Source organism: Nelumbo lutea, chromosome 3 (genome assembly GCF_056320005.1).
Source record: "Nelumbo lutea isolate HS-2025 chromosome 3, American lotus-T2T, whole genome shotgun sequence".
NCBI classification, from domain to species: Eukaryota; Viridiplantae; Streptophyta; class Magnoliopsida; order Proteales; family Nelumbonaceae; genus Nelumbo; species Nelumbo lutea.
This window is the reverse complement of record NC_142686.1, coordinates 43,365,216-43,385,073: the sequence shown is the minus strand read 5'-3', so window position 1 is coordinate 43,385,073 and position 19,858 is coordinate 43,365,216. Positions and strand designations below refer to the sequence as shown.

General features: G+C 40.6%; 1 protein-coding gene across 5 annotated transcripts in view; it reads right to left on the bottom strand.

Annotated features, from left to right (window-relative positions):
* Positions 1 to 19,858, bottom strand: part of EMB1270 (Pentatricopeptide repeat (PPR) superfamily protein) — a 47,287-nt gene that overhangs the window by 6,704 nt on the left and 20,725 nt on the right. For 3 of the 5 annotated variants that reach the window (XM_088974638.1, XM_088974637.1, XM_088974639.1), the window contains 2 exons: positions 11,979 to 12,748; positions 11,624 to 11,770 (listed from right to left, as the gene is read on the bottom strand). In XM_088974638.1, coding sequence (XP_088830764.1) covers positions 12,179 to 12,748 — 570 coding nt within the window. In that variant the 3' untranslated portion in view covers positions 11,624 to 11,770; positions 11,979 to 12,178. Of the gene's footprint in view, positions 1 to 11,623; positions 11,771 to 11,978; positions 12,749 to 19,858 lie in introns of those variants that run through there. The other 2 variants (XM_088974640.1, XM_088974642.1) reach the window with 2 other exon arrangements.

Below are 19,858 nucleotides of genomic sequence, written 5' to 3'. Positions count from 1 at the left end.
ATGCATTTCTCCATGGTGATCTAGAAGAGGAGATATACATGGACATTCCACCGGGTTTTGGAGAAGGCATTAAAGGGAACAAAGTTTGTCGGTTGAAGAAAGCACTATACGGTCTCAAACAATCTCCGAGAGCATGGTTTGGAAGGTTTACAAAGGTAATGCTGAGTACAGGTTACAAGCAAAGTCAAGGTGACCACACATTGTTTATCAAACACACAGCCTCAGGGGGAGTTACTGCACTATTAGTCTATGTGGATGATATAATCGTTACTGTGAATGATAAAAAGGAGAAGGAAGCATTGAAAAACTGCCTTGCCAGAGAATTTGAGATAAAAGACTTGGGGAGACTAAAGTATTTTCTCGGAATTGAAGTTGCACATTCTAAACAAGGCATCTTTATCTCTCAACAAAAGTATGTTGTTGATCTTTTGAGAGAAACAGGAAATATGGCATGTAAACCAGCTTCCACGCCTATAGATCCCAATCATAAACTTGGAGAAGCCAACGAGAATGCAAGTGTAGACAAGGAGATGTTCCAAAGACTAGTTGGAAAACTCATTTATCTTGCACATACACGACCGGATATTGCATATGCTGTAAGTGTAATAAGTCAGTTTATGCATAATCCTAAAGAAGTTCATCTGCAGGCTGCTCATCGAATTCTGCACTATTTGAAAGCCAATCCAGGAAAAGGAATTTTATTCAGAAGAAATGGAGGACTGGCTCTTGAAGCATATACAAATGCCGATTATGCAGGATCTCCAGTAGATAGACGGTCCACTTCTGGTTACTGTACCTTCTTAGGAGGAAACTTCGTCACTTGGAGGAGTAAGAAGCAAAATGTAGTGGCTCGGTCAAGTGCAGAGGCAGAATTCAGGGCTATGGCACAAGGAGTGTGTGAATTACTCTGGTTGAAGATAATTTTAGAAGACCTGAAGATTCCACGAGAAGAGTCTATGAAACTATATTGTGACAACAAGTCAGCCATCAATATTGCTCACAAACCTATTCAACATGACAGGACGAAGCACATCGAAATTGACCGACACTTTATAAAAGAGAAACTGGACAGCAAGCTGATTTGCACTCCCTATGTGTCTACAAAAGGACAACTGGCCGATGTACTTACTAAAGGGCTCAATAGTACAGACTTTCGGAGAATTATAGCCAAGCTGGGAATGGAGGATCTCTATTCACTAGCTTGAGGGGGAGTGTTGGAAAATGTGGGGTTACTAGTTCATATCTGAAAATAGAATTGTATATATTCCTAGGATTGTGGAAGGATTGATTTAGAAAGTTTTTCTTTCTATTTTTGTACTTTCTATTTTCTCTTCTTTCTATTTTTTCTTCTTTCTATTTTCTTTTCTTTCTATTTTTCTTTCTTTCTATTTTTCTTTATTTCTATTTATTGCAGCAGCTTACTGTATAAATATGCCAATTGGCAATAGAATGAAACATATCAGTATTCTACCATTTCAAAACAGTTTCCCTTGGTTGTAGGGCGCAAGGGAAGTAAGACCCAGAAGTTGATGTCCTAGTAGACTGTTTCTAACAGTGTGTAGCCATTCGGCTGCTAAGAGAGGTCTGTATAGGACAGACCTAGATTAAGGACTGATTTCAGCAGTCCTAGTATTCGGCTGCAGAACACTCTCTACAGTTGCAGTAATCGAAGCCCAAGAGAAGTCTGCATAGTGCAGTGGTGGAGAGCTCTCAGCTTCAGGTCGGTTACCAGCTCACAGAACACCTTATTTGCTGCTGTAACTAAACTACTTCAGAACTGTGACAGTCTCGGCAAGTCTTTTTTTCAGCACTGTGAACACTTCGGCTAGTCTGAAACAGTGTTATCTACACAAAGTCTGCAGCCAAGATGCCTTCAATATCCGGAGAGGTCTCTTCTAGGGATATCAGACCTGGTGGGAGGTCTTCAAATCTGGAAAACCCGAATCTGCACAGCTTGCAGATTACAAGTGTGTTGCTGGATGAATACAAATTCAGGGAGTGGTCCGTTTCTGCAATGCTTTTTATTACTTCTTGTGATCTCACATGCTACTTAGATGGGAGTAAGAAGGAACCTGAAGTTGGCACTGTGGAGTATGCAGTGTGGCGCAAGGAGAATGCCACAGTTATGTCCTGGCTGCTTGCCTCTATGACTCCACAAGTTGCCAGGATTGTTCAACACTTTCCCACAACAGCCAAGATTTGGGAAAAAGTGTCCAAAACCTATGGACAGAAGAAAAATAATGCTAGAATTTACAGATTGAATCAAGACATTGCTGCCTTAAGGCAAGGGGATATGATAGTTGCAACATATTTTGCAATCCTGTAAGGACTTTGGGAAGAACTTGACCATCACTTGATTTTGGACCGGGAAAATGTCAGGGACAAGGAGAGACATGATAAGCAGATTGAAGAGAGCAGAGCCTTTAAGTTCTTGACTGGCCTGGACCCAGTGTATGAGGGCATAAGGTCACAAATTCTAGGAAGAGATGAACTGCCCGAGTCACATCATGTTTATTATCTGGTAAGGAATGAAGAAGTCAGGAGAAAGGAGATGCAAGTTGACTCTCAGATTCAACCAGCCGAACAATTTGGTGAACATTCAGCCCTGATTTCCACTAAGGGAAACAGACATCCAGACAAGAAGCATCTTAAGTGCACTCATTGTGGGGGTGAGAGACATATAAAAGAAAAGTGTTGGGTCCTGTATCCTCACCTAAAGCCAGCTGCATTGAGAAAGGACAAGAAGCAACAAAAGGGTCATGCAGCAAGTGGGAACCTTGTCACTAGTAACAATGGTGACAACTCACAGAGTATTCCAACAGTGGCTTCTTCTCCCATGGGGCAGGTTGCCGATTCCTCTGGAGCCGGTGCCTTGGGCTTCACTGCTAGTGAGGTAGAGGTCCTTAGTTGGGCTTTAGCCCGTCTAAGGAGTAATTCTTTTGCTTCCACCTCTCTTGCCAGATCAGGTATAGTCTCTGCCTTTAGTGCAACTAGTTCTATTGACTCTACTTCTTGGGTTATTGATTCCGGTGCAACTGACCACATGACACATATGTCCTCCTTATTCTCTTCATATCAATTGTTGTCTGGTCAAGATAAGATGAGAGTTGCTGACGGGTCTTTCTCCACCATCTCTGGAAAAGGGGTGGTTGACCTAAGCAAGGACCTCTCTCTTAAATCAGTTCTACATGTTCCCAGTCTCACCTCAAATCTTTTGTCTGTTTCAAAACTTACCAGAAATTTGAACTATAGTATAACCTTTTTTCCTACTCATTGTGTCTTTCAGGACAGATTGACGAGGAGAATGATTGGGAGCAGTCATGAGTATGGAGGCCTCTATTATTTTGATGCAAACATCGGTTCAGCCTTACAAGCATATGCTGCTAGTAGTCCGGAGAGTGTAGAGTCAATAGCTAGGTTGCATCTGTGGCATACTAGGCTAGGTCATTTACCTTTCTCTTCATTAGAAATGTTGTTTCCCGAATTGTTTAAGGGCATTTCAAGTCAGAGTTTAGTCTGTGAAGTATGTCAAATGTCAAAACAATGTAGAATTGTTTATCCAATTTGCAGTAATGAAATTCGAGTTCCTTTTGATTTGGTTCATTCTGATGTTTGGGGCCCTTCACCTATTGTTTCTATTGATGGCTTTCGTTACTTTATCAGTTTTATTGACCACTACTCTCGATGCACATGGATCTACCAGTTAAAAGGAAGAGATGAAGTGCCACGGATAACTATGGCATTTTGCAAAATGATTGAAACACAATTTGATAAGAGGATTAAGCAATTCTGGTCAGATAATGCTACTGAATATTTTGAAAAATCCTTGAACTTATTCATGGAAGATGCTGGCATGTTGCATCAATCATCCTGTGGGGTTGCTGAGCGCAAGAATAGACATCTATTGGAGACAGCTCGAGCCTTACTGTTCCAGCACAAGGTTCCCAAACAATACTGGTCTCAAGCTGTACTTACTGCATCATATCTGATAAATCGGATGTCATCTAAGGTGTTGGGTATGAAAACCCCTTTCTCTGTTCTGTGTCCTACTCTTCCTGACTTTCCTCTTCCTCCACGGGTCTTTGGTTGTTTATGTTTTATACATGTGAAGGATCCAAAGAAGTCCAAGTTGGATCTTAGGGCTACGAAAGGAATATTTTTGGGGTATTCTCCTACACAAAAGGGTTACAAGTGTTATGATCCTGTCTCCAAGAGAAAGTATGTCACCAGAGATGTGGTCTTTTTTGAGTCTCAACCCTATTTTCAGTCTTCTCAGAGTCCTCTTCAGGGGGAGACTTGTGGGATGGAAGAGGATTCTCATTCTCCCTCCTTTTTGTTCCCCTATCTACCTCGGGCCTTCCATCTCCTAGTTGTGGCATCCCAAGTCAATCTAGTGAGGCTCCCACTGTGCTGATTACCTCTCCTGATACTGCAGATATCCCTGAAGGCTCCAGTAGGGAACAAAAAAAAATACAAATCACCTACAACAGAAGGAAAAAGGGCCCTCAAACTCATGACAGCAACCAGTTGGACTCGGATCAATCTGTCTTTGCCATCCAAGGTAATTCCAACACACATACTTCTGATTTGGATCTTCCTATTGCTCTTCGTAAGCCTATCCGTTCTTGCACCACTCGGCATCCCATTGCTGATTTTGTTTCTTACTCACATTTATCTCCAGTCTATCACTCCTTTGTGTCTGCTCTTTCCTCTATTCATGTTCCTTCTAGGTACTCAGAGGCTGTGTCTGACCCAAGGTGGAAAGAAGCTATGAATGAAGAGATGAAAGCCCTAATGAAAGCAAGAACTTGGGAATTAGTGGATCTGCCAGAGGGGAAGAGCATTGTTGGGTGCAAGTGGGTGTTTACTGTAAAGCATAGGGAGGACGGGTCCATTGAGAGGTACAAGGCCAGGCTTGTGGCAAAGGGTTTTACTCAAAAAGAAGGAATTGACTACAAAGAAACCTTTGCCCCAGTAGCAAAGTTCAACACAATTCGGGTCCTATTGTCATTGGCAGCAAATTTTTCATGGGAACTTCATCAGCTGGATGTGACGAATGCCTTCCTAAATGGTGACTTTCATGAAGAGGTATTTATGGAACCTCCACCAGGCTATGACTGATAGAAAGGTGTGTAAACTAAGGAAAGCATTATATGGTTTAAAGCAGTCTCCTCGTGCATGGTTTGAGAGGCTTTGTGGGGCTATGAAGAAAGTGGGGTACACTCAAAGTGGTGCAGACCATACCTTGTTCATAAGGAGACAGGATAGCAAACTTACAACACTCATTGTTTATGTGGATGATATGGTGATTACCGGGAATGACTTGGAAGAGATCAAAAGACTGAAGGAGTTTTTAGCTTCTGAATTTGAGATCAAAGACTTGGGTCATTTGAGATATTTTCTTGGGATTGAAGTTGCTAGGTCAAGAGAGGGGATCTACATATGTCAGCGGAAGTATGTTCTTGACCTCCTAGAGGAGACAGGCATGATAGGGTGCAGACCAGCAAATACTCCAATAGAACAGAATCATGGCCTACAGGAATCAATAGGGGAGGACTACTGTGATAGAGAGAGATACCAAAAATTGGTAGGGAAGCTGATATATTTATCTCTCACTCGACCAGATATTGCTTATGTTGTGCATGTTCAGTCAGTTCATGCACTCTCCAAAGTCTCCTCATATGAAAGCAGTTGAAAGGATTCTCAGGTACTTGAAGACTTGCTCAGGAAAGGGAATTCTATTCAGAAAAAACAATAAAATTGAAATTGAAGCTTATATTGATGCGGATTGGGCTGGTTCTGTTGGGGACAGAAAATCAACTTCAGGATATTGTACATTTGTGGGAGGGAACCTGGTTACATGGCGCAGTAAGAAGCAGAATGTAGTTGCTAGATCAAGTGCCAAAGCTGAATATCGAGCTATGGCTCACGGGGTTGCTGAACTCCTATGGCTCATGACTCTTCTTAATGAGCTTGGCATTAAAGTTGAGGGCCCTCTCAGACTGTATTGTGACAACAAGGCTGCCATCAACATTGCAAATAACCCTGTGCAACATGACAGGAAAAAACATATTGAGATTGATCGACATTCTGTTAGAGAGAGAATAGTCTCGGGAGAACTCTGCATTCCTTATACTCCATCTGATATGCAAATTGCAAATGTACTGACTAAAGGGTTGGCTGCAGCAAAATTCGTGGAGCTTCTTGGCAAGCTAAACATGATTGACATCCATGCTTAGCTTGAGGGGGAGTGTTAGGTTGAAGGATTTTATTGTTAGATAGTTTTGTATGCCCTTAGCTCCAATCGGATTTGATGTACTTTTGACATTTAGTGTAAATAAATAAAGTACATGTTTGATTCATGTTGTGTGGTGTATTTCTGTGTAAGACCCTTAAACTGGACACTTAATGAGACTCGTGTTAGTTTAGAACCTTCACAGCCGTTGGATAAGTCTAGGGAGATTTATCCTGCCAAGGCTGACACTAGTGTGCTGCCAAGTGTTGGGGTGGCTTGTCTCAGCCGCCAGGGTGAGACCCAAGGCACATGCAGTGTAGGATTATTTGAATCCTTGAACCGGACCAGATTTTCAGTATTGCCCTGGACCTTGGAGATTGATGGGCAAAATTGGAAAGTTACACTTGACCCCTAGACTCAATTATGATACTGCACTAGGTGTCGGATTGGGCTGTCTTTGATATGCCAATCAATGAGATCCTTAGCGGGGGTTAAAACCTGGGTATGTTGGGACAGTCTGAGAATTCATCTGAGCGGGTGATCATAGTGACAGGATCAGCCCCTTTGTCGGACAAAGGTAATGATCAGGGATGCACTCTCTCTGATGGAAACCAAACTGTCGGCAGTTGATTTCAATCGTTGGAATTTTGTTTTGCAAATTTTATATATATGATATATATACTTATACGGTTTCAAAATGTTTGCAAATGGTTTTAATTCCCGGGATCCATGTGAACAGAGAGTGCAACACTGTTCCTTGCAACCGAGGGAGAGGTCCTCTCTTGTCGGGCAGTGTTTGATCATTATGGGCTGAGAGGTTAAGTGTAAGGCCATTTAGGGTTGCACCTGATGGGCTAATCTTGCATCTGCCCACAGTCCCTGGGTTTTTATAAGATGGCTTGGCCCAGGGACCACTTAGTGTAAGTGTTGGGCCCACAAAGTTCATGTGATGGACTCAAGGGGTTCACTGGGGTTTCCAGTGAATTCGGCTAGGCCTTGTAACAAAGGCTAGGCTGAACCCATGTGGCTGATGTGTAGATCAATGCTTGGGTCCCACGCCATACAAAGAAGCCCAACTGAGCAGCAGTTTGGAAACTTATTGAGCACTGATCACTTATTGGGCCTAAAGCCCATTTCGAACTGGGCTGATATGATCACCCACTTAAGGGGCGTATCTGGGATTAGGGTTAGCTAAAGGATTAAGGTTTTAACCCTATCCACTCTTGGAGACCAAATTCAAATGTGATTTGAATCTGGTAACCTCTTGATAAGATCAGGAGTGGGCTGACCTAATCTGTAGATAGGATTAAGATTATCCCCTATCCAAATACAGATTTGGATTGGGATAACTCCTAATAGGATTAGGAGATTTCTTAATCACTAAGAAAGGAGGAAACCCTAATCTAGAATTACAAGAATTCGACCTAGGGTTTTGTAGTAACAACTTCTGCAATCTGAGATAGGATCTCATCTTCCTAAGCTAAAATCTGCTTCCACGCCACTTTCAGCCTTTGGAACTCCTCCAGTCACCACCACCTTACTACTTGGTTCGAACTCCTCTGAAGGGAAGCTCAAGAAACTGGTTCTTGAGATCAGTCTTTGCTGAAAGACTGATTTGGTTCGGTGCTCTAAGCCTCCAACAGATTCTTGCGAAGAGTTCAGTACGTGGGACGTACACTGTTGGTTCTGCCCCACCATCGCTGTGTCATCTTCAGCGGGAGCAGATCTTGGATCTTTCTTTGGGCGTGAACACCGACGTTGGGAGATTTTGATTCTTCGTATCAAGTATAACCCTTCCCTTGATCTTTGGTTCAGATCTGGTCTGGTTTGGTTTGAGTAGATCCTTGAATATTTGATTCTAAAATAAGGGAATGCGATTCCCAGTTGATTGAAGGGAGAAAAACTTTTGAAATTTGCCCACCTATTCCGCTGCTTTCTTGGCGTCCATACGATGGATTTTTCCCTCCTTTCATTTATGTATTGATTGTTCGGCTAATAAGTGTTCTTATTAGCCTGTATTTGTGTTTATGTACTAGGCCTGTGTTAATGGGCCTAAGTTTATTTTGTGTTTTAAGTAGTCTGGGTGTCCCATCACTAATCAGGGGCATTCCAGACATTTCCTGTAACATTGTACTGTAATCTAATATAAATGTTAGTACTGTCGACTAGGTTATGCAGTTCGACATTCTCAGCACCTCTTGGTCTCCTCCTCTCTTCTACTACTTTGACTACAACATTTCAGCTTACACTACTATCATATAAAATAGAGACTACCTCTAGGATAATCTATGACAATCAAGTTACACCAAGGTAGCTTAACATGTAGAGTCACTCCTAGGCGATAAGGCACAAATGGAGGGTTTCCTAACTTAATTGCCAAGATATTTTTCACACAGAGCTGTTGGATACTTTTATATTCTTGATTTTAGATTATAATAATAAAAGAGACATAACTAAACTAAATTATTCAATTTGAGTTCAAATACTAGTTTCTTTTTATTGTTTTTCTTGTTTGTTAGGGTTCAACCAAGATGTATACTCTCTTGAACCCTCAAAGACTTTTAAACCTGAGCTAATAAGCATGGAAGAACTAGTCCCTCTTTTTTGAAATTTCTTTTCCTTCATTCTTTTCATGAATATGTTGATTTTCTATTTTTAAAATGAAGTTTTTTTTTTTGTATGAAGATTATAGACAATTAATCGTGAAAGATGGTTTCTGTTTGCTATGGAACTTAGAGAATTACCCTAAGAACTAGGATTCATGATTTTTATTCAAAAAAATCCTGTTACTTAGGCGATTAGGCTACAAGGTGCCCCTTATTACCTAGCCTCACCTCATCACCTTGAAAACTATGCACCAAAGAGAATTCTAATGTGCTACTTCAGTAATTTCCACCAAGAAGCCCAATCACACTAATAAAAAGAAACACCAAACAACGGTTTTTATGGTCCAGAAACACTAAAAACACTACCCGCACCTCAAGAAAAACACTAAAGACTTCTCCAAAAAACTAGCCAACCTTAAGAACATGAAACGGACATGATTATCTTATCTCACTAGTCACCACACTATTCACACACATCATTCACCAGAAGACTTGTAGAAGAGAACGACAAACCTGTACCATCTGCAAACTGTCCCTCTTTGAGTTGCCAATTAGAGGGAATCTAGAAAACCGCCACCAACTCACCAACCACTGTAACCTGATGCATGGAAGCCTCCTTTCCTAGAGGGCAATCAGTTCTTTTCAGTCCTCTTTCCTTCCTTCAATGGATAGAGAGAGTTCTCTATAGAAACAGAACCATATGGCATCAATAACAGACGAGGTCGATCACTGATGCTCTAATACTATGTGATTAGACCTAATAAGTTCTTAAATGATTAAGAAAAATAACTAACTAGAACCATCCCAAGAATAAGTAAGAACAAGAGAGAAAGAGAAGAGAACTAGCACTGAAGAGCAAAAGAGGTCGAACCAAACTGATCTCAACTGCCACCCTCTTTTATTAAGTTTATAACAAAGGATGAGATTACAATATAACCCACTTAAGTAATAAAGAAATAAAAAGAGAGAAACTGAGAACCGTCATTGCTTATGTATAAAAAGGAATATAACTTCTAACAAAGATAAGCAGTTGCTCGTCATGCCACACAGCACATTAGCTTGTCTCAGCATGCATATGAACACATATGAGAAAATCACTCACAAACCCTTCCCCCAGCCTACCTAGTCTCACTTTTATCCTAAAGCTCCAAGCTCTATAGGCAAGCCTCATCTAGTTGGCACACTCATGACTATTTGACTATTCCATGTGGAACTTGGAGCTTAAGACATCTTTAGAAGACATTGAAGTAGTTTTGGAGGGAATTCAAGTCAAAGTGGTCTTAGAAATCAAACCACTAGAGGTAAGCAAACCAAGAAGGCAAAGAAAGGCAAAAAAAGACAACACAAAAACTATAAAGACAAAATAAGCTTAAAGGATTTAACACTTTTGGTTTTTGAATTTCTCAAATAACTAAAACAACAAATACAATATGGCCTAGTTGAGTTAAGTTGAACTTACAGTCTATTCAAGGCATTAAGCCATTTTCCTAAATTCAACATCTAACCCTATTTCCCCAATTCTACCTTGTTTAACCTTGAAATTTCAGATCTAATAAACCCTATCTTAGAGGTTGTATATATATTTTGTTGATAAAGCCAACATAAACTCCAGATCCCAAATGGAAAAACCTCATATTTATGTCTCAAACAAGTATTTTGTTCTTTTCCATTGATTGCATTAAAACTCAAAACTTATTCAAATTCTCCAACTAGTGCCACATTACTTATGCACTCATATGGAAAAACCTCATATTAAACAAGCCAACATAAACTCCAGATCCCAAATGGAAAAACCTCGTATTTATGTCTAAACAAGTAGTTTGTTCTTTTCCATTGATTGCATTAAAACTCAAAACTTATTCAAATTCTCCAACTAGTGCCACATTACTTATGCACTCAGTTAACAATGAAGAAATAAATAAGAAAATAATATTCTAAATACTTGGAACCAACTAAGATGACTAAAATAATTGTAAACAATGAATTTCATCAGAACTACATATGTTGTCTTTGTTTTGCCTATAATTCTTCAAATTCCAAAACCACATCCAAATCTCATGACCATAGCTCCTTGGATAGGTAGTCATGATCTTCCCCCCCCCCCCCCCACTGACAAAATAAAGGCACTCAAGTGTGCTTTGGCATGGAAATATTGTAGAGAAAATGGTTGACCAGCTTGTGGTCCCACCTGCTCACATGTTCTTTCTTGTATATAGTACTGTTAGACCTTTTTTTTCTATTGTTTCTTGTGACAGGGGCATTCCTGTCATTGTACCTCTTAATGTTGAAGACCTATTTTAAATAACACTTGGGGTGGCAGACCAAGCTAGCCGAACCCCTCATTCTCTTCTATTCTCTCTTCCTCTTCTCCTCTTCTCTTCTCTTCATTTCTGGTTTACTTTTCTTACTAAACAGGTCTGAACCCTCTTATAGGCAAAACTACTAGGGCTAGTGCACGCATCAAATAATTAGTTGTTTTATAAGAGACGTGTTTTATCATTTGGGCTAGCTGACCAAGGACAACAGGCAAAATTACTAGATGCAATATGACAACTTTTTGACCTAGAGGCATAAGACCCCTGATGGCTGGGAGGCCCAGGACCAGCATTGGGTAATGGCCCTTTAGGCATATAAGACCATTAAAGCCCCATTACTATTTCCTTGCATGCAATGCTGTTTTCATATTCTATGGATAAATGCAAGTTTTCATATTCTACAAATATGAAAATAATATCCCACTTTCTCAAGCTAACTTTTAGAAGCTAACAAACTGATATCATACCTGTTAATCTTTTATCATATCTGAGGTGCTTCTACTAATTCCCCTTGAGAATAAAAAACTTCAAGTATCTGAGAAACTGATGAGCCCAATGAACAATTACATCCCAAGATCCAACTAGCTCAACATGGTTGAGCTTTAAACAATGCACTGCATAAAATGTTAATATAAAGCAATCAAAAAAAGGATATCTAATTGGAAATTATTGACTTGCTTGAAATTGGAAAGAAGGATTAAAAGAGACTTAGCAGGCCAAGAAAAGATATTAAATAATTGATAATAAGTGATTCAGAGCAGGCTGTTCCCAACAATAACATGACAGCAGGAATAATAAATCATGGAAGACTGTGCACAAAACCTGGATAATTGCAGTTCTACAGCTCTCCTGTTGCAGTTGAAAAAATTTGTAAATTTCATGACAACTGGTACCACTGGATTCCTCTAATGCAACTCCACAATTTGGGGAACTCAAACTCCAAGTGCCACTTACTAACTCCTCTTTGAAGCATGAACAAGAGAGTAGCTTCTTATAAATTATTAAGGTACGTTAGTTTCTTTTCATTTTGCAATCAGACCAAAAGCCTGTCCTCTTAACCTAACATTACTATGGTCAGATAGTATTGCTCTTCTGATAAATTTCCTCTTTTTAAACTTATTCCCTGGTCTGACAAGCCTACCCTTTTTCTTCATCTTTTCCAGTTTCTGCTTCCTCCCCTCTATGTCAGCTCTAATGGCTTTATCTCTTTTGTCATCTGGTAGTAAAGCCAATCTTGCAAATTTTTTTGGCGTAACTTGTCCTAGTTGATCATGTATCTCCTTGAAGACAGGAACAAGGCCACTTCTCATGAAATACCCTTCATAAAGCTGCATTGAATTTGATTCAGGCAGAGATGGAGCATTCTTCAACTCAAGGTCCAAACAAAATGGAGAGTCCTTTAACCACATCCTGAGGGAATGAGCTTTTGTTATGAGGAGCCCAGTGCGTGTTTTACAAGGCAAGAAGGGTGATCCCATCTCCCAAAGGTATGCTTTTAGTGTCTTATTAAGGGAAACCATGTTGTATTCTGCTGTCCCTGTTATCAGAACTACTGATTTTGGAGACTCGGGCGAACCTTGTAAAGATGCATCCTGTCAAAATGAAAATTTGTAATTTTCTTTTGTGTTGTACCTTAAGGTATGAATTGAAAAATGGTATGAAGAAAAAAATGTAATCTTAATTTTTTGAACATGTGGGTCATAACATAAGATGGAAGAAATGCTATCATTTACATTCATAAAAAGGAATAACAAACATGGAAGAAAAACCAACACCAAAATCATATTTGAGAATTGGGTAATTTAGAGAATCTTGCAGTAACTTTAATGGATTATTATATGACATGTAGACCAGTTGTAGTAAAACCTAGCAAAATCCTATTCATAAAAGAAAATGGCATTGGCTTAAAACTATTTCACGAAAAATAAAAATGTATTTCCTGCAGTTATCAAACAATGTTTTTGGTAATAATCAAAATTTATAGGGCATCCCACTGCATGAGGCTCCCACCAATGCGTCACCTGAGAGAAGTAAGGAAACATTCAATTTCCACCCAACTCCCCCAAAACTAAAACCATCCTAAAAGAGAGCACATAAAGAGTGCCCAAAGCCTCCAACTCTGTTGATAAGATGAGAAGGAAATTGTTTCTTCGAGTTTTCTGACCCTAAGCCTTGTTTTTTATCAGCAAGATAATTTTTTTAATTAAAACAGAGAAAGCAACCACAAAAGTTAAAGGTTGCAGAGAAGCATTAATCTACTCTACAACCACTTGCAATCAACTACAATTCTGCCCAGTACAAAGAAGATCTATTTGCCCCTTGTTTTGCTAGGGTATCCGCCATCCCATTTGCATTCCGTTTGACCCAACCAAACTGAGAGCTGATCCTCCTTGTAAGTATGTCAATTTCTCTGAAGATAAATTTGAGCTTCCAAGGTACTGATGTGATGCTTTTAGCCCAAGAAATGACCAGTAGTGAGTATCCTTCTATTTCTAAGTCTGTTGTACCCATCTGCTCAGCCATCTTTAGACCTTGAAGTAGGGCTAGAGATTCAGCCTGTATTGAGTCACCAATACCTATTAGTCCTGAGAAGAATGCCATCACCACACCCAGATGATTTCTAAACACACACCCTATGCCTGCCCTTCCTGGGTTGCCAAAAGAACTCCCATCAAAGTTTAGTTTTAGTTTGTTAAGTGCCAGTGGCTTCCATTCCACACTCACAATTACTTTGGGTGCATCTGTTTGTGCTACTTCAGCCCACCTTCTTAGAATCTCATTCGTGGTGTAATTTTTGAATAACTCCATGGTCTTCACCTAATGTACAGTTCTGATTTTTATGGCTTCAATAACTTCCTCCTTTGATTTGCTTTTTCCAGAAAAAAATTCTTAGGTTTCTTTCCTCCCATACAGTCCATACTGTAGCTGCTCTTGCTGCCTTCCATAAGCACTTTCCTCTTTTCTTCTGTTGTCTCAGGAAGGAGGGACTGAAAAGACTTACCACATCCTGTGGTGTGGGGGAACCCATCTGCATCCAAAGAGAGAACAAACAACATTCCAAATACCAGAAACAAAAGAGCAGGATAAGTGGGTTAGGGTTTCACCACAACCCATACAAAGGACACACATATGAGGAGAGGGGCAATTGTTTGGCCTCCTTTTCTGTAGCACATCACAAGTGTTTACCTTCCCTAGGAACACTTCCCAAAAGAAAGCTTGTACTTTTGGAGGGATCAGCCTTGACTGGATTCTCCATATTTGTTCAGCCCATCGTTCCACTTCTCCAAGCTCAAGGTGACGATTGAAAACCTTGCGACAGGGGACTGATGGAGGAAATCTTCCCTTTTATTTACTCCCACCTCCAAGACCACAACAAAGTTAGATGCTATGAAAACCTTAACGGTTGCTACACCTTCTACAGGGATTCCTAAATCTGCCATGATGGTCAGGAAACCCTTTAAGTTCTTGAACTCAGATCAAATTTGAGACAGAATGTTCTCAACGAATTAATATAGAATGAACCACCCCACCACCCAACCAAAGTTAGTATCCTGAACCTTGAGCCAGGTGGATGCTAGGAGGCTGAATCAGGAGGATAAAGAAGAGTCAGAAGGAAACAGAAGAGTGGGAAGGAAGAGTGAAGGAAGTAAGGTATATTTAGGGAAGAAAGGAAAGCAAAGTAAGCTAGAGAAGCTTAAGTGCGGAATTAATTATGAGAAGAAGGAAGAGAGGAGCCTGAAAAGAAAAAGAGGGGAACAATAGGCAGCCATTGATAAGGGGTCTTAAGTAGGTTGAAATGAAGATAGTCGGTTGGAATGTAAGAGGTGGCCTTGGAAGTGCCAAAAAGAGGAGGATAATCAGGAATACTCTCAGAAAAGAAAGGCCAGATCTGGTTTTGATTCAAGAAACCAAACTATCAGAGCTGAATAGAAGGTGGATAAGAAGCATTTGGGGAGCCAGGGATCTAATCTGGTCATATGCCCCATCATGGGGAGCCTTAGGAGGGATTTTGACCATTTGGAGAAATGAGGAAATGGAATGTGTGAAGGAATTGATTGGTAGATACTCAGTCTCCTTAAAAATTAGAAGATCCTCAGATGGGTGTGAATGGGTGGTAACAAATGTATATGGTCCTAACTCCTATAGAGACAGGGAGGCTTTTTGGGAGGAGTTATGTGCTATTAGAGGAATTTGGGAGGGACCATGGTGTGTGGGAGGTGACTTCAATGTTATCAGATTTTCGGGAGAAACAAACAAGTCGAACCAAGGAATCACTACCAGCATGAGGAAGTTTAATAATTTGATCGATTCCCTTGAATTGAGTGAACCTCCAATGGTAAGGGTGGACTATACATGGTCAAATTTCAATCCCCCCAACCTGCTCCAAACTAGATAGATTTCTCATTACTCCCAACTAGGAAGAATTATGGGGCTCAATAGTAGTAAAAGGGCTACCTAGGGTTACCTCAGATCATTGCCCCATCTCCATTGAGAAGGAAATTCCGGGGGAGGCCCGATTCCATTCAGATTCAAAAACATGTGGTTTGAGGATCACTCGTTTAAAACCAGATTGTAGGATTGGTGGCAGGAACTCAGACCTTTGGGGAGTATGAAAATGTTAGGCTTTGCATGGAAATTAAAGAGGATAAAAAGGAAAATAAAAGATGGAACAAAGAGCATTTTGGGAGGGTAGAGGAAATAAAAGATAATATAGTGAGGAAGATTGAGGAGCTAGACAAGAAAGAGGCAATAAGAAGGTTATCAAAAGAAGAGAGAGAGAGGTTCAATGGAAAATCAAGCAAGAATTGGAAAAGATTCGAAGGAAGGAGGAAATATGTTGGAGATAGAAGTCAAGGTGTCAATGGATTGTTGAAGGAGATGGTAATACTAAGTTTTTCCATGCAATTGCAAATGAAAGGAGAAAGAAAATTTTAATTTATAGTGTAGAGGAGGGGGTCAGGAAGTTAGAGAGAGTCAGAAGATCACAAGAATCTTTTGTTAACCATTTCAAGGAAATCTTCACAAGCTCAAGCGGGGTGACAACAAGGCTACCAAAAATGGAAGGGAATAGGCTCTCAGAAGAGCAATCTCAGGTGTTGGAGAGGAACTTCACTTTGGAAGAAATTAAGAATGCAATTTTCTCCATGGAAAGATCAAAAGCCCCTGGGCCAGGTGGATTTTCAATGGCCTTTTACCAAGAATACTGGGACTGGTTGAAAACTGATATTCTAGAAGTGTTCGATGAATCCTTTCACAAAGGAGAGGTGCCTCAAGGGGTGAATGCCACTTTTAACACTTTAATCCTGAAGAGGAGGGAGGCCAAAACCCCTAAAGATTATTGGCCAATTAGTCTTGTTGGGAGTGTATATAAAACTATTGCAAAGGTTCTTTTTTAGAAAGGATAAAAAAAGTGCTACCATCGATCATTTCACCATTCCAAGGTGCTTTTGTGGAAGGTAGGCAGATTGTGGATCAAATTTTAGTAGCCAATGAGTGTGTTGCAGAAAAAAGAAAGGGTATAGGAAAAGGATTGGTGTGTAAGGTGGACCTAGAGAAAGCATATGATATGGTAATTGGGAAGTGCTACTTCAAATTTTAGAAAGGTTGGGTTTTGGAACCAAATGGAGATCTTGGATTAGAGGATGTTTAAGTTTGGTTCATTATTCAATTCTTATTAATGGAGTAGCAAAGGATTTCTTTCCGGCTGAGAGAGGAATTAGGCAAGGAGACCCCTTATCCCCTTTTCTTTTCACTTTAGTGGCTGAGGTGTTAAGCAGAATGGTGGCTAAAGCCGATTTCCAAGGTTTGTTTAGAGGGTTGAGGATAGGTAGAAATCAAGTGGTTGTTACCCACCTTCAATTTGCAGATGGCACAATTTTCTTTTGTGAGGGAGGTAACAAGGAGTGGTTAACCTAAAGTTGCTATTGGATAACTTTGTGGGGGTGACAGGTTTAAGGATAAATTGGACCAAAACAGGCATTGTAGGGATCAATCTGGAGGAAGGGGAACTTAATAGATTTGCCGAGATTTTGGGGTGTGAGATTAGAAGTTGGCCAATTAGCTACTTACCTTTAGGTGGGAACCCTAGGTCAAAAGATTTTTGGAAGCCAATCATTGAAAGATTTGCTAGGAAGCTATCTCTGTGGAGAAGAAATTATATCTCTCTAGGTGGAAGGATAACACTGATTAGAGCCACGTTGGCAAACCTCCCTATTTACTTCCTCTCAACCTTTAGAATACCCTGTAGAGTAGAAAGGAGATAAGAAAAACACATGAGAGATTACATTTGGGACCCAGGTGAGGAGAGGAAGACTCACCTAATTAATTGGGATCAAGTTAGAAAGCCCAAGGATAAAGGGGTTTGGGAATATGAAATATTTCACTTAGGAATTCAGCTCTGTTAGGAAAATGGTTGTGGAGATTCCTGTTTGAGAGAGACAGGCTGTGGCACAAAGTCATTGTGAGTATTCATGGTTTGTGTTAACAAATGTTATTTTATATATGTATAGTACCGCAGGGGTACTATTGTACTTTTCCTTTTCTTTATGTTTAGTTGTTGTCGCCCTAGTATAAATATAACATACTGCGCCGCCTGCAGTATCTCTTTGGACTCTTAGTCCTCTTGTCTCTCCTCTCCTCTCTCCCTTTCTCTCTTCTTCCTGTACAACATGGTATCAGAGCAGGACGTCCAGGTCTGAAGGGTGAAGTCGAGCAGTCTGTCTTTTCCTCTTCCAGCATGTAAAAGACTTTGTTTCGAGGGTGACAAACTTTCAGAAGTTATCATCTGCTGTTCATCTGCTGTTTGGCTGCCCTGATGTTCGACTGAAGTAACCTTCTTTTACTTTGTTCTCATCTGCTGTTCGGCTGTCCTGATATTCGACTGAAGTACCTTTTGTTTACTCTCTTCTCCTTTCTGGTCGTGTGCCTGTGTTGGACCTGTTCTAGGTCTGCCGATTGGATGTGAGGTGAGCTGCACCTCTTTCTTTTCCTTTTTTTGTGGGGTCGTTTGATCCCTGTGAAACCGTAGGTCATAAGGACCTTGTTTATGTGTTGCAACAGCAGCTTTTTGGTGGACTGAAGGTCTGGAAGTTGAAACCGTAGGTCGTAAGGACCTTGTTTATGTGTTGCAACAGCAGTTTTTTGGTGGACTGAAGGTCTGGAAGTGGCTGGTACCTTCTGTAACAACTTTTTTAAGGCTGTGTTCCTCTTTTGGGTGTTGTTTTTGAATCTGAAATCATGAGTGGTGAAGATTCTGCTACATCCGGAGTTTCCTCAACGCTGAATGGAATGAGTGGGGGTGTGGACCTATCCTTTCCCATGGCTGTTGTCCCTCTTAATGGTTTAAATTATTTAGAGTGGTCAAGAGGGATCAAGTAGTAGAGCACTGCAAGGGGGAAGATAGGTTATATTAATGGGAGAATAAAAGAACCACATTTTGGGAGTGCTGAATATGATAGATGGAATCAGGAAAACAGCATGGTTATGTCTTGGCTTTTAGTCTCTATGCAACCTCAAATAAGGAGGAATTTCATGTGGGCTGAAATGGCAAATGAGATCTGGGAACAAGCAAAATCAACATATTCGGAATTGCGACACTATGCAAAAATCTACCAACTACAGGCAGAATCGTCTACTTGTAAACAGGGGGAGAGGTGTCTATCTGTATATTACTCTGACTTGACTTCTGTCTGGAAGGAGTTGGATCATTATCAGAGTGTGGAATGGAAGTGTGATGAAGATGCAAAACTGTACAAAAAACTCATCTCCCAGCAGAGAGTGTTTGCTTTCTTACATGGTTTGAACCCTACATATGAGTCTATTAGGGTCCAGATCCTCGGCTCTAAGGATCTTCCATCAATCTAGAAAGTTTATGCTCTTGTACAATCTGAAGAAAACAGAAGGAATCTGATGAACAGTTCTGGTGGCGATACAGTTGTGTTGGCCGCGAAAGGGAGTGTTACTACTAGTGGAGGAAATTCTTCCAGAAAAGGAGAACTTCAGAAAAAAATGGATGACAAAGATAAATTGTGGTGTACTCATTGCCAGAAGCCCCGACACACCCGAGATACATGCTGGGATCTCCATGGAAGGCCGAAATGGGCTCAAGATCTGAATAAGAAGCAAAGTTCATATGTGAATAAAAGGTCAGGACAGCTAGGTACAAAGAAATACACTATGGCCAACATGGCTACTCGAGAGAATCAGCCCCCCATCCATATTGTGACTCAGACACATTCATCTGGATCTGACCCAAGGGAGGAGATATTATGAATTCCTTCCGTGACCATTTAGAGCTCTATGGTAGAGCAATTCATCAGATGGATGCTCCTCCCTCAACCTCATTTGCATCTACATCAGGTAACTCTACCACAGCTTTCCATGTTGCTTCTCATACCCTTAACTCTCCACGGATCATTGATTCTGGAGTGTCAAAACACATGACTGGTACGTCCCCTTACTTTCAAACCTATCACCTTCTTTCTGGAAGAGACAAGGTGAGACTAGCTAATGGATCATATGCTTCCATAGCTGGTCAAGGAACCGTCTCTCTTCCCCTTGTTCTCTGTTAGTAGTGTTACTAATTCCTTAAACTGCTCAGTGACTTTTTTCCCTTCTTACTGTGTGATCCAGGATCTGGCCTTGGGGAGGACGATTGGTAGATGACGTATGGTTGATGGACTTTACATGCTGGAGAATAAGGT